This window comes from Penicillium alfredii (genome assembly GCF_028826965.1).
Source record: "Penicillium alfredii strain IBT 34128 chromosome Unknown utg000007l_segment0_segment0, whole genome shotgun sequence".
In the NCBI taxonomy this organism is placed as follows: domain Eukaryota; kingdom Fungi; phylum Ascomycota; class Eurotiomycetes; order Eurotiales; family Aspergillaceae; genus Penicillium; species Penicillium alfredii.
The window spans coordinates 1595174-1608056 of NW_026622704.1; the positions used below are offsets into that span (position 1 = coordinate 1595174).

The window sequence follows — 12883 nt, forward strand, 5'->3', positions numbered from 1 at the left end:
TATATATGGAAATCTGGGGCGGAATCGGCATTTTTTGACGCCTTCAAGAACCCGGCCATCTATCAGGCCCGAGGAAGCGGTTACCCCCCGGGCGATTACCACGTGTCAGCCGCATGAGATAGTGTTGGAAACACTACCACGACAACGCAGAATCCAACACCAGGGTTGAATGCAAAGAGACTCTTGGCCCCGTTGCGATCAAGCTAATACATACGCATTCATTTCTTACGAGAGGCTGAAATCTAGACCCAACTAGATCCTTGAAAAAAGTGGGATTTCTTTCTGATATAAAAAAAGAAATCCTCGCCACCTTTTGCTAGAGCTGCTACTCATTATCCACCCTGGATTTGGACTGTACCAAGTACGGCATTAAGCGCTATATTTCCGAAATGAGGTTTCCCAACTAAGCCCCCAAAGCTATTGTTTGGGTAGATTGTCGAAACCGCTGATCAAAAGTACCGGAAACTTGATGCGCGTACAACGGCCCTATGAGCTTTCTGGAAATATCACTCAGCCTCCTGGTTATTATACACAAGGGGGTATACAAGCGGCGCAAATGCCCAAAGCAGACGCTGGTCTACAGTGGCGTTAGAAAAACCGAGTTAGAGAGCGCGAACCTCTTGCGCCATTCAATTTATCCCAATAGTATAGAGAGCTAGATTCTATTGGCAGCGAATCACAGGATCCCTATCTCTTGATCCCGTCCTCATAGATCTCGGGTCCAGGACAGTAGCCCCCACGATTGAGCCACGCGCTTCCCTTCCAGAACCCAGGCGCTGACTCGAAGGATCCTCTTGCGAGTTTGACCGTTCAGAGGGGTCTGAATGTAGAAAGTAATTTTGGTTTTCTTGCATGCCGACATTCTCGCATACATATTGATTGAGACAAGACTTGTTGTATGACATGTAATATTTGTATTACTGGTAATATTTAGGTACACACAGTACCCGCCGAAAGGATCGGAGAATACTATAGGCAGCGATATCTCTTATAGTAATGGTCTTATATATAGGCATGCATACTCGGTACTGATACTTACCATGATGAAGGGTTCACTCTGCTTTACTGGGCAGGGGAATAGATAAACAATAAACCTTAGACGCAATACCCTTTTTAGTAAGCTAGGGAGAATCAGATGGTTCTATTTCACCGCATTAATGTAACATTATTTTCCTAATTTTTTCTTTCTTTTAATTTAGCAAAAGATATACTTAGACACGATGCTACAGTTGATAGAAATACTTAGATACACACGGAGGTATTGATTTGGTAACTGTGACGGTCATTTTCCAGGCAGCCGGGATCCACTAGTAAATAACGAAGACAGCTCACAGCTTACCCTGACTCGTTCTCATTGCTGACCAGGACGGTCTCAAGATTCGATTTTAGTTCGAGTGGGCAGTGCATTTCCTCTAATTATGGGCCTCCAATCCAAGTTTTCCCCCCCACTCCCATCACACGAATAAGTGATATAGACGTAAGGCCGGATACTGTTAACATCAAAAACAAAACATGCCCCACATCGAGACTGTGGACCAATCATAGGCAATATCCCAATAGTCTGATGCCTCCCCCCGCTCCTTCGATCTGAATTTAAGCGCCGGCGCTATACCACACTAAGACTAGCGTGTGCTCGGAATAAGGAACCTGCGATAATCGTGAAGTGATTGGCCCGGTCTAGTGGGGCTATCACAGCGGGGGAAGAGACCCATCGACCACTTCCAGAGACCTGATTTGCCCAGGCCTACATCTATGCTGCACCTTCAGGGAGTAAGCTACTATTTTTGGGGAAGCCCCAGTAAGTCCCCAGCACGGCAAGCTACTCTTAGGCCCCTGTGCTTCCTGTGCTTCTCATCCCTTGATTCTGGCCAATGGGCCGCCCGAATCTCCCAGGTCAGAACCAAATCACCTGCTACCGGCATGTTCCTATTTCCATAGTGACCACGAATCAACTCTCCATCCTGCACTGTGATGCTTCAATAGTCCATTTAAATGTAAACCTTCTCATTCTCTGATGGCTGTCTGCACATATAGGAACTCTATCACAATCCTGCAACAGAGACACGGGATCAACCTCATGGGATGAGAGCTGTTGCTAAAAGTGGCAGTCAACAAAAGCTCCACCTGCACCTTGGCCTCGTGAAGACTCCATATTTAGCAACACCTATGCCATGCAAGAAATCAGGCATGCGTCATCCCGTTGATAGAAGGTATTCCCGCTCCCAGATATTTGCTCCTCCGCTTGACTACATGTTATTTATTTATTTATTATTATTATTAATATTTGACTCTGTAATATTTGAAGCCAACAAAAATCAATGATTCTGTTCCAGCCGGTCATTGCCGCTCGAGGTGGGATCTACATGCAGCTACCGGGACCCATCCGCCGCATATGATTTCAACAAGGTAGGGTTATTTTTGGAACTTAACTTGATTCTAACCTCACCTGTTCATGGAAATATCTCCTGGGCACGTTTTGGCACAGGAAGGTACCTTTGAAACTTACGTCGACCTGGCTCTCATATGAGCTCCTATCCTGAATCTGGGAGAGACTCGCGGCAAACTCAAGGATAATAATAGTAGCATCTGCTTAACGTACTTTGTGGTATATCAGAGTGTAGGCAAAAAGATCCACATTATCCTGGATAATGGTGTCATAATATACCAAAAATATCTCAAAGAGGGCTCGCAAGCTCGCGCATTTATTGGTTGTTAGGCCCAACCAGACTCATCCCCACTTTCCAGACGCCAGGAGCTTCTAAAGATTGAATGAATGCCATGGGCCCCTCTACAGTATTATCTAGTCTAGGAAATAGGGCTGCATATATGGATGCAAGGCAAAATAACCCCTTTCATTGGCCCAGAGCTCTAGATCGACTCGCGGTCTTGAAAAGTTGGAGCCACTCAGCATTGTTCCTTTCGCTAGTCTAGCGCCGTTCAAATTAACATATCCTTTCTTCCCCCATTAACAGAACTATTCTTAGAAACCACTAGTAATTCCTGGTTTAATTATAGATTCTAGAGTCATTGATCGCGTAGCTTTTGTACATCCTGATTGATGTCATTTGTTGTTGCGTTATTCTCCCCACTCTGCTGTGGAACTCCACCACAAGGATACACTTGATGCCGCTTGGTGACGCCCGGTATTCTTTGTGGCCATGAGATCTACGAATCCATGTCTAACTTGGCATTCTAAATAGGCTGTTCTGTTCTGAAATCACCGTTTCCTTTCAAACATGGTCTCGAGTATCATACAGTATCGTACAAGCTCTGCATCCAACCTCATTTCCCCAGCCAATGTCTCTATCATTTGGTATTGCTTCTAAATAAAGGTTCTTTTTTTTAGATCGTGTTGCCGCTTGGGTCTGCCCTCGCGCATATGGTCTATTGTTTCATGTTTGATGAGCAAGCATGATCTGTGGCCATCCAAGAAGCACACTCTCAATCAACAGAAGGACATTGCCGCCACCCTGGCTCGGCCAAATCCTGGCTAGAGACTCAAGAAGACAGGATTGGTAAATTGAAGTATCATTTCTTTTTTTCTCTCTTTGTTTTGTTTCGTTCAAGGCATATTCTTGGTAAGGAAGATGGCTCAATCAACTAGATAGGTATCCGCTGCGCGCTTTGATTTCATTATCTGCCCCTTTATGAAACCTCTAGCATGTTGCGAACTTATTGTCTCGAGCCTAAGATATTTTCCTATGCAGAACCCTAACAATTTTATGACCTTATACTTGCTCTTAAGCAGCGAAAGTATACCCAATGATTTTTCTTTGTTATTATGCTAGAAAGATATTTTCTGGTGCTGGTGAAATCTTATGCCTTGCAAATAATCTCGCTCTAGACTAAATGGATGTGTATAGTTCTCATATTCAAAGCTCTCGGCATCGTGGAAGATCGAGGACGTTGAATACATGCACGAGCGCGGGTCGTGTCACACTGCAGGTGCCAAAAATAGATCATTCGAGATAAAGGAGGATATACAGGGATCGGCACCACTTCAAATGAAAGATTGAATGAAAGAGAAAGGGCTCGTAGCAGTATGATGTTTCAAGAGGACTAGAGCTTGAAAGAAGGCACTTGCTCATTGTCTATGGATTCATTGATGGTCTAAATGATGAAAGAAGCACACCCTCGTGGACACAGTTCTATAATTAGACGCGGGGCAGTCTTACCAATGCAATATAAATTGTCGCCGGTACAAACGCACGAATTAAAACAGCGGATGTGATGGGCATCCATTCCCTATGAGGTTAGATGCACTGTTTCTCCTCTAAACTCGCATGGACCAAATCCCGTGATCGGCCCGTCTCAAAGGACCCTCTCCTCCCTCGGTGCACTCCCATCCCACTCAGCCCGGCCATTCCTTCGTGTCTGTTGAGTGGTGTGTCAGTCCAAGCACACCCCGATTCTTCCGTAACCGCAATCCCGAGCGGCCCCAAAATCCGATCCTTGGGTTGTTGTTGTTTACCCACTATTTGCCTGCACAGCCATGTCTCAAGCACCGCCCACCTTCACCCCAGACAGCGAATTCGCTGAGCTAGAGACACCCCGCGGACCCATCAGTGGGAGCTTGTCGATAACTGCACTAGCCCGGTTCGAGTTTGAAGCTGGAAAGGGAAATGATGGCACTAAAATCTTGATGATCGAGTGGGAGGACGACGACCTCACTCGATCTACGTTGGAGGGGTCGTGGCATGTCTCCTGGACTGGCAAGACAACAGTGCTCCCCGCCAATGACCGGCCAAGTGAAAGCCTACGCCGATTTTACTTTTTGTTGCCGCCAAATGTAACCATTCCGCCGGTGGTTACGCTCTCATACGAATCCCGGGCCGCAACAACGGAACAAACAGACACCGCGGACACTACAACCTCGACCCCGCCCTCAAAACCCCGCGATACCTTCCAGCTTAATCCCCTGCCCGCCATCTTCCCACCGGAACTGGGTGCGACGGGCCGGGCGGCCGGCAAGAAAGGTGTATTGCACACGATCTGGGCGAAGAAGCGACTGCGGGTGCTGGAGCAGGAGATCCACGACGAGTGTCTGAACAATGCCGAGGGAATCGCGCTGCACATGGTCGTGCAGGAGAAGGAGTGGATCGAGACGAACTTTGGCATCACGTCGCGTGCCGTTGATACCGTCGCCAGCAGCCACGACTCGTCGACTTCGTCGTCGGTGTATCCCACAGGGCCGGCCACCCCAGTGTCGCCCATTAGCGGACGCAAATTGACAGATAAGCTCAAGGGATTGAAGCTGCAGACCAGCGAGAAGGATTTATCTGCGAAGGCTGGTATGCTTTCTTCTTTTTGCAAAAACTTTCTATCTGTTCCCAATATTTGTCCTTCAAAACATTCACTAACCATACCAGGCCCCGGCCCCAACACCGCACATCTCCTCTCCCCGCAGTCCCCCGACGTCGCGGTCTCATCATTCAGCTCGTTCCGCAACATCGCCAGCCGCCCCATGCACTCGATGCTGACCCCCGACACCAACCCCACGCCGACGCCCAGCTCCCACACTAACCCCTCTGGCCCGGACTCGCTCAAGACCGTGGCGCACCACCCGCCCGAGTCCGTCCAGGAAGCCCAGCAAACCAGCGGGCCGGGCGGGTTCGCGGCGATGGGATCGATCACGCGCACAACGAGCGCGGAGTCCGGTGAGGATCTCTTCGCCAAAGCGTTGAGTCCGCGCTCGCCGGATCTGCCACGGAGCCCATTCTCGTTCGCTTGATGGCTTCATACACACACACCTACTACCTAGTTAGTATGTGTCTGAGTTGGCTGTCTATTGTATGCCTGTCCCGATTTTTATGTTATGATTCCCCTGCTGCGATGTGACGATATCTTTTCTTGCCTTCTTCTGTTCTTGCCCCGCATTTTCTTTGCCATTCTCGATATACATGAGAAATCTGTACCTCATATCTGCATTCCTCGTCTTCCCTATCGCGAATGGAAATGCCATGGTCTTATGTACATAGACGAAACCGAATCCAGTCCATTTGACAACCAACAGCAATGCTTCTCGCTCTAGCGCTCTTGTCTGTTTACAAGATACTACAGTTTTTGTCTCATACACCACACAAAACGTCCACACCGAAAGGACTCTCTCAAGACAACACCCTGACAGCAAAAGTAACAGCAGAAGTAAAAGCAAAAGAAAAGAAATCAATTACTCTTCTTCCGCTGACTCCCCTGCCGACCAGGCTTCGCCGCAGCAGCAGAAGACCCAGACGCACTCGCCGAAGTCTGCGCATCCTGCGCACCAGCAACATTTGCATCCGACGAATCAGTCTTCTTCTTCTTATCCGCCGCAAGCGACTCGAACTCCTGCTCATCCTTATGCTCAGCATACCACTGCCCAGCCTGCAAGACCAAGATACCGACAAGGACCAGCGCCAGGATCGTGTTACTAGCAGCGAGGACCTTTAGCGAGTCCTCCCGGCCGAGGATCTGGTCCTTCTCCTCGGGGTTGGAGGCGAGGTCGGCGCCGTACTGGCCGGCGGAGGCGAGACGCAGGCCCTTGACGATGTTGGCGATGTAGACGGTGATGCCGCACATGTACAGGACCAGCGAGGCGCCGTCGAAGAGCATGTTTGATTCGGAAGGACGGTAGAGTTTTGTGACGAGGCCGGCCAGGCCCAGGAAGATTACGATGTGGAGGATGCGAGGGATCAGCGGCGGGGAGGCGTGCAGGAAGCGGAGGTGGGCTTCGAAGTAGTCATAGTGCGAGGCTGGGGTTGGGACGGTGGACCACAGGATTGGGTAGTCGTAGGGGAAGAGCGAGAAGATGATGCCCAGGAAGAAGCATGTTGCTATTTCATAGAGAGGTTAGCAGGTGGTTTTACTCTTTTTTTGGTCGTTGCCTCGTGGCAGGGACGTTGCGGGTGAGGTTGGGGCCGGGTGTATCACTAGAGCCACATTTCCCCGGAAAAGTGAAACTCACGGCAGAGAATCAGAAAGGTCGCAAACGACCCGCTTTTGAAGGCCATGATGAGGTGGAAGTCGAGGTAAATGGGTGAGGGAAAAGAGGACAGGGGGGAAACACGATTTATCGCTAAGCGGGTGCCAAGACGCCCCCCAAGAAAAAGATAAGAGAGATGTCAGACTGACAGACTGATAATGATATGAGCCTCTCTAGTTATGATACACATTGCGCCATTTTTAGTAAGAGAGTAAGCCAGATATGCGAATAGTGGTATCTTCCAGAATATCCCGCAAATGCAAATATACAGATCCCCCCAATATCACCGCTGGTACCGAGGCAAAGATTCATCGGCCTGCGCCATCCCGCCCACCAATTGATCATCTTCGTCAAAGACTGGAGCACTCGGTGCCTGGCTGGGCCCACCATTAGGCTCGTCGTCAGGTGAACTGGCATGCTGCATGAGTCGCTGGCGCTCCAGCTCTTGCTTGTCCTCGCTTGGTCCTGGCGGCTCACTGGGCTCGGCCGCGCAGCCGTTCACAAGTACCGTCTGTAGTGAGTCGGCTGATCGGACAGTATGCGGCAATTCATTGGTATCCGGGGATGGGACATGGTGATAGTCTTGAAGATGATGGTCATCGGGCAGGACCGGCGCGGTTGGGACAGCCCCTTCCGCAGTAGATGGCCCAGCACCATCGTCCTCTGGTGGTCGACTTGGCAACAGAGCTTGCTCATGCCTTCGTATACGCGTCTTCTCGTCCACGGGCTCTTCGATCTCTGGGGGTGCTGGTCCAATCGGTTGGAATGGTTGCGAATATTCTTCCGGATACTCTGCCCAATGCATCTCCTCCGGAAACCCGTAATCGTCTTGGTTTCCATAATCCGTATGTGAAGGGGGTAGTGGGCTGGCCTCGGGCCCATTCTCCCCGTCGACGGGATTGACAGTCATCAAGGTGGGCTGTGCCGTGTGCGACACTGACGACTCGGCGGCCGTGGATGGGGTACGTTCCACCCCGCCCTGACCGCGCTGTGAATCGCGAGTCCCAACCACGACTTCGAACGCCACTGAAATCACACCTTTTTCGCGGCGAATTTGATCCGTGTCCAGGATGTTCCCTGCCCAATTGGCTGTGACGCCGTTCCCGTTCACGTCGGCTGGGTTGAGAATCTGCCCACTGGGCGAGAAATTGCTGCCGCCCGAAACCATCTTGAATCGCGGGATGAAACGATCGGGCGAAGTGATTTTGCCACGCAAGTCGACAACTACCTCCACGTAATACCGGAAGTTGATCATGGACCCTGGCACACGAGTGATGGTAGGGAAGGCATCTTCGGGGACTCGGATGGAGGTTTTCACGACGGCAGACATGGTGTTGGGGTCGACGATGAGCGGTGCAAATGTTTGGGACAGATCCTTGCGGAAAGTGCTGGTGGTACGACTCGTCCCCAGAGTTAATCCTCCAAGCCCTGTACGCGACCGAGGATAGCAGTCCTCGTAGACGGGCTTCTTCCCGGATGCCGTTGAGCCGATAGGAATGGCAGGGTGAAGATCGATGCGACCCTGTCTGTACAGAGTAACAACGATGCCATGCGCGCTGCGCACCTGTTTGCAATGGTTGATTGTGACCTTGATGGGCAAAGTATCTCCCGGCAGCACGCCTGCGCGCAAAACCTCGGCCTTGGCTGTAATGGTTTTATCGGAGACGGACGGAGTCGCACTGCGACCTTCACTATTCCGCCCGTTCGTGCTTGTTGACGAGCTCGGATCACTGGCGATTTGAAAGCTTTGACTGCTATTACTAGGCCGACTGGACGTGCTGACATTGCTTGGAGAAGGGCTCAAAGGGGGTCTTTGATCTGTAGATGTTGCAGTGCCGCTCACAGGGGTGTCGACCGAAGAGGTATCTGGAGCAGCAATTGCGTCGGAGTTTGTCGACTTGGATTTCGCGCGCGACTTGGAGCGCTTGGAAACGGGTTCCAGAGTGACAATGCGGGCTTTAGGAGCGGGAAAGGGAGCAATATCAATGTTTTCCAGGAGATTAATCCGTCTGCGAAAGGTAAGAGTCGGGTTCATGGTGGTCGGTCGGGTGAGGGTGGTAGTAAGCGAGTAAGAAATGGCGCCTCGTTCAAACTGTATTTGAACTTGTTAGCATGGACGGGTAGCATCGCAGAGGGGAAGAAGCGCACATTAATACTGCTGGGAAGAGCATATGGAGGGAGGCCCATTTCGAAGTGGAATTTGTAAATGCCCTCTTTCAAGCGACCCTCGCCGCAGAGAACGATCTCGTCTTCGAACAAAGTGGCCAGCCCATTGCCCAAATACTCCGCACCTCGCCGGCCGCGCCCGGGACCTAGAAATCCCAGGTCGGGGGACATTTCGCCCGACGGGACGGCGTTCTTGAACACCTTGACATATCCATGAAGACAGACCACAATGTGCGTGATGCGAACCGGTCGCACCACCTTCACAACCACGGTACCCTTGAGAATATCACCGGGGAAATATGAGCGCCATGGGTCATCCAGCTCGATGTAGAAATCAGGGAGGCTTCGATTTCGTTGGCCCAGTGGGGAGCGAAACTTGGACAGGAGAGAGGTGCGATTCCGACTGAGCGGCGACGTGGAAGGTTTGGAAGGGGGGTTGGCGGACATGACACACAGCTGATTGCTGCATCCATACAACGGGGCGACAAGAGGGGAGGGAGGGGAGACAAGTCACTAATCCGAGTGACAGACACACGGCCCCCGAAGCGACACAGGGTGGCGGGGAATGATCGGACAGGCACGCAGGCACCGTCGAGGCAACCTGATCGAGCGACACGTCAAACGGTACGTCCTGTCGAGAATCCGACACCCCGGGTAAGTCCACAGACTCACGGTCTGGTTCCAAATGCCACGGGAATAGTTCCGGGTCGGCACGCGAGAGGGAATCCCCCAGGTCCGAGGAAAGGAGTGGGAGTTATGATCGAGGGCCACTGCACCGCATTGTTTCTCGTGGCATCGAAGCGCAAGGCAGGAATCGCAAACACCCTGCCTGGACCTCGCAGTGCGGGAGTCGAGAGAGGGCTGGGGGGATGGGGCTTGGGGGCGAACGGGGGGGTCTGGGAGTGGTGTGTGCAAGCCGAAGGTGCGAATGAGAGTCGAGGGGGAGATGTCGCGCGACAGGAAGGAGGATGGAATGTGGGCGTAGAGGTGGATCGGGAGACTCGGAGAATGAGAAGAGAATCAGATTACAAGACCGAAGAGAGAGGGAGAGGGAGGGAGAGGAAGCGTTCGCGATAAGCCCGGGCGGAGAAAGCCCCAGCGATTCGATTCGCGTGTTCCAGAGTCAAGCTTCTCTTGGGTGGCCCTAGTATGCCGCGAACTTGTCTGCCTTAATTTCCCATGGATATTGCATTCATTTCGTTATGAATAGCTATGAATACGCTGCATTATAGAATGACTCGAAATCATCGCTCATCGCTCATCCCACTTCTCGTAGCCCCCCGTCTACATACTCGTCGCCGTAGCACTCGCGCTGCACCGCCTCGACAATCTCCCGATCCCCGCCCGCCAACTTGCGCAAATACTCCTCCAGCACGTAGATATTGTCCGTCCACTGCAGGGCATCTTCCCGAAACCCCGCCAGCTCGTCCTGGACCTGCGTGACTCCCTTGCTGCTGACCGAGTCAGGCTGCGCCGCATTCCGGAGGCGAGCAACCTCGGTCTCTAATTCGGCCTTGGTGGCCACGAGGGCCTCGCGTTCTTGTTCCAGCCCATCGTAATCTGTCTCCTCCAGCCGACGGCCGGTCTCGGCGGTCAGGGCCGCCTCAGCGTTGGCGCAGGATTTGCGGGTTTTCTCCACCTCCGTTCTCACCCGGGCCAGTTGCCGCTCACGCTCCAGCTTTTCATCGCTGCTGAAGCTCCAGTACCAGTTGCCGCTGCCGATCTTTTCGACGCGAAGCTTGTTTTCATCGGTCAATGCCTGAATGTATTCCTTGACCTGGATCCCATTGATCGAGGCCACCGAGGGCAGCATCTTTTCCAGGTCTTTGAGCGTGTGACAGGTACCGGTGGAGCGGAGGTGGGTCAGGATCAGATCCTGTTTGGCGCTTTTAGAGAGTTTCGGTGGCTTCGGATGTCCAAGGACGCGTCAGTCTGTCTCGCTTCCATGGCCTTTCTCTCCGAGTGTTTCCCCCGGGTAGACAATGCTGTCAGGGGCACGTACCATGTCTGGTAAAAACGATCTGGGATGTTTGGATCGAGATCTCCACCTGATCTGAGCAGACAAAGCTTGGTTGCAACTGAACTTTCCTTAGACAGGAAGCATGGCACATTAAGCATTTGCTGGTGGAGAGCTGTGGAGTGGATGAAGCTGGCCAGGGCGACTCCCACACTTGGATCTCGCACTTTGCCATTGCAGCCTTAATTTACAGACTTTTGTCAATAAGCAATAAGTCTTACTAGACACTGCTAGAATAATGTGCTCATTGGTTAAAACTATTTTGTATATATCGTTTCTTCTTCTTCCAATTTCGCTCGCCTCTTCGACGTGGAACACTAGTTCGCTGTTGTAAAAGTGCTTGCCTTGCAATTCAAGAGCAAACCCAATGGAAGCAAAGGCTGCCAATTGATATGGTCAAGGACAAACCAACGGCTGAGGTCAACATAGCCGGCAATCACATTTCAAACCTGAGAGAAACCTAGGTTTACTTTCCATAGTGAGCTTGACCACTACCGAGCTGGGCTTCTCTATAGATCAGATCTCGCCATGACGCCCTGGACCTTCTTGCAGAGCATTCTCAGCCTGCGGCGAGCATGTAGGGAGATACCAGCCGGCCGAGCGCCAGGGATCCAAGACTCTCCACCACATCGACAATGTCGAATGCGCGTTAGACTGTCGTGATTCGACAACGCTTGACAATAGGTCTTCGGGAAGACCTATGTTCCCAGGGCTGCCGCGTGGCGATGCAAAACCCCCGTAACCATCGAGTCACCTTGATGAGCGCACAGCCAAAGATGTGACCATTCCGCGGTGCGATGAGGACATTTTCTCCGTACGACTTGAATGATAAGAACCGAGATCCTATTAATTGTAAGAATCATTGCGCCTCGTCGACTTCCGTGTCCATGTCATCCGTCGACGCCGCCCGAGTCACCTTGCGGCGCTTCAACTTCTTGCGCACACCCTTGAGGTTTTCTTGCGTGCTGACAGTTGCACAATTTGCGGCAGTGTTCGCCCGTTTTCTTCGGAGTGCCCGACCCGCGAGTTGTGGAACACCATCACTCTCGGCACCCGAGGGCTCCTCCTCATCTGACAACTCCTGGCCTTCCACGAGGACTAAATCCCCGGTGTCACCCAGAGCCTCTTGGGCCATCTCCTCGACTAAGATCCCCATCGCGATCAATGCGGTCTCGTCCATGCTGTGGTAGTCGTCTTGTCCGTGGTCTTCAGTCGCGTATTCGTAGTAATCGGCCGCATAGGCATGGATTGCCTCGAGGAGCTCCGAGCTCGGCAGGGTCCCATCGGCGGGGAGAGATTCATGTGCAAAGTAGATTTCGTTCTCGGCAGATTGTTTGGGGATGTTCTGTGAGCGCATAAGAACCTCTTCGGGGCGGAAGACTCGTGCGCCCGATGAAAGCGTATCTCGATACCGAGAGGCAAACGGCGCCGACGGATGGAATCCGCGGAGATTGACACGGCCTGTGCTCGTCAGATGGGTTGTTCATTTCCATAGAATGCAAGTTCAAGCAACATACCAGCTACCGCATCGTAGACAGAGGCCCGGCGTCTGGCGTGTTTCAACGATTGGTCTTCCGCATCGAGCTCGACCTCCAGGGACTCGACCAAATCATTCGGATCCAAGTCCGGCGGCTTGCCGGATGACATCTTCCAGCGATGTCAAACACATCTGGTGAACCTCATGAATCATTCGAGTTGAACCAAAAACATCGAATTTCTGATCAGCAAATGCGCCGGTA

At 51.9% G+C, this 12883-nt stretch overlaps 5 protein-coding genes across 5 annotated transcripts; 1 reads left to right on the forward strand and 4 right to left on the reverse strand.

Annotated features, from left to right (window-relative positions):
- Positions 1-4492: 4492 nt before the first annotated feature.
- Positions 4493-5731, forward strand: NUU61_005254 (uncharacterized protein; the record flags this gene model as incomplete). The annotated part of the gene is made up of 2 exons (XM_056655836.1): positions 4493-5291; positions 5370-5731. 2 exons carry the CDS (start codon positions 4493-4495, stop codon positions 5729-5731), a joined length of 1161 nt encoding a protein of 386 aa, XP_056511449.1.
- A 434-nt stretch (positions 5732-6165) lies between these two features.
- Positions 6166-6989, reverse strand: NUU61_005255 (putative secretory component protein shr3; the record flags this gene model as incomplete). The annotated part of the gene is made up of 2 exons (XM_056655837.1): positions 6166-6812; positions 6944-6989. 2 exons carry the CDS (start codon positions 6987-6989, stop codon positions 6166-6168), a joined length of 693 nt encoding a protein of 230 aa, XP_056511450.1.
- A 255-nt stretch (positions 6990-7244) lies between these two features.
- rim8 (pH response protein PalF) lies at positions 7245-9574 on the reverse strand (the record flags this gene model as incomplete). The annotated part of the gene is made up of 2 exons (XM_056655838.1): positions 7245-9053; positions 9110-9574. 2 exons carry the CDS (start codon positions 9572-9574, stop codon positions 7245-7247), a joined length of 2274 nt encoding a protein of 757 aa, XP_056511451.1.
- An 811-nt stretch (positions 9575-10385) lies between these two features.
- Positions 10386-11132, reverse strand: NUU61_005257 (putative GAJ protein; the record flags this gene model as incomplete). The annotated part of the gene is made up of 2 exons (XM_056655839.1): positions 10386-11033; positions 11130-11132. The coding sequence occupies 2 exons, from the start codon at positions 11130-11132 to the stop codon at positions 10386-10388; spliced, it is 651 nt and encodes a 216-aa protein (XP_056511452.1).
- Positions 11133-12003: 871 nt separating this feature from the next.
- On the reverse strand, positions 12004-12791 carry NUU61_005258 (uncharacterized protein; the record flags this gene model as incomplete). The annotated part of the gene is made up of 2 exons (XM_056655840.1): positions 12004-12605; positions 12662-12791. 2 exons carry the CDS (start codon positions 12789-12791, stop codon positions 12004-12006), a joined length of 732 nt encoding a protein of 243 aa, XP_056511453.1.
- Positions 12792-12883: the final 92 nt, after the last annotated feature.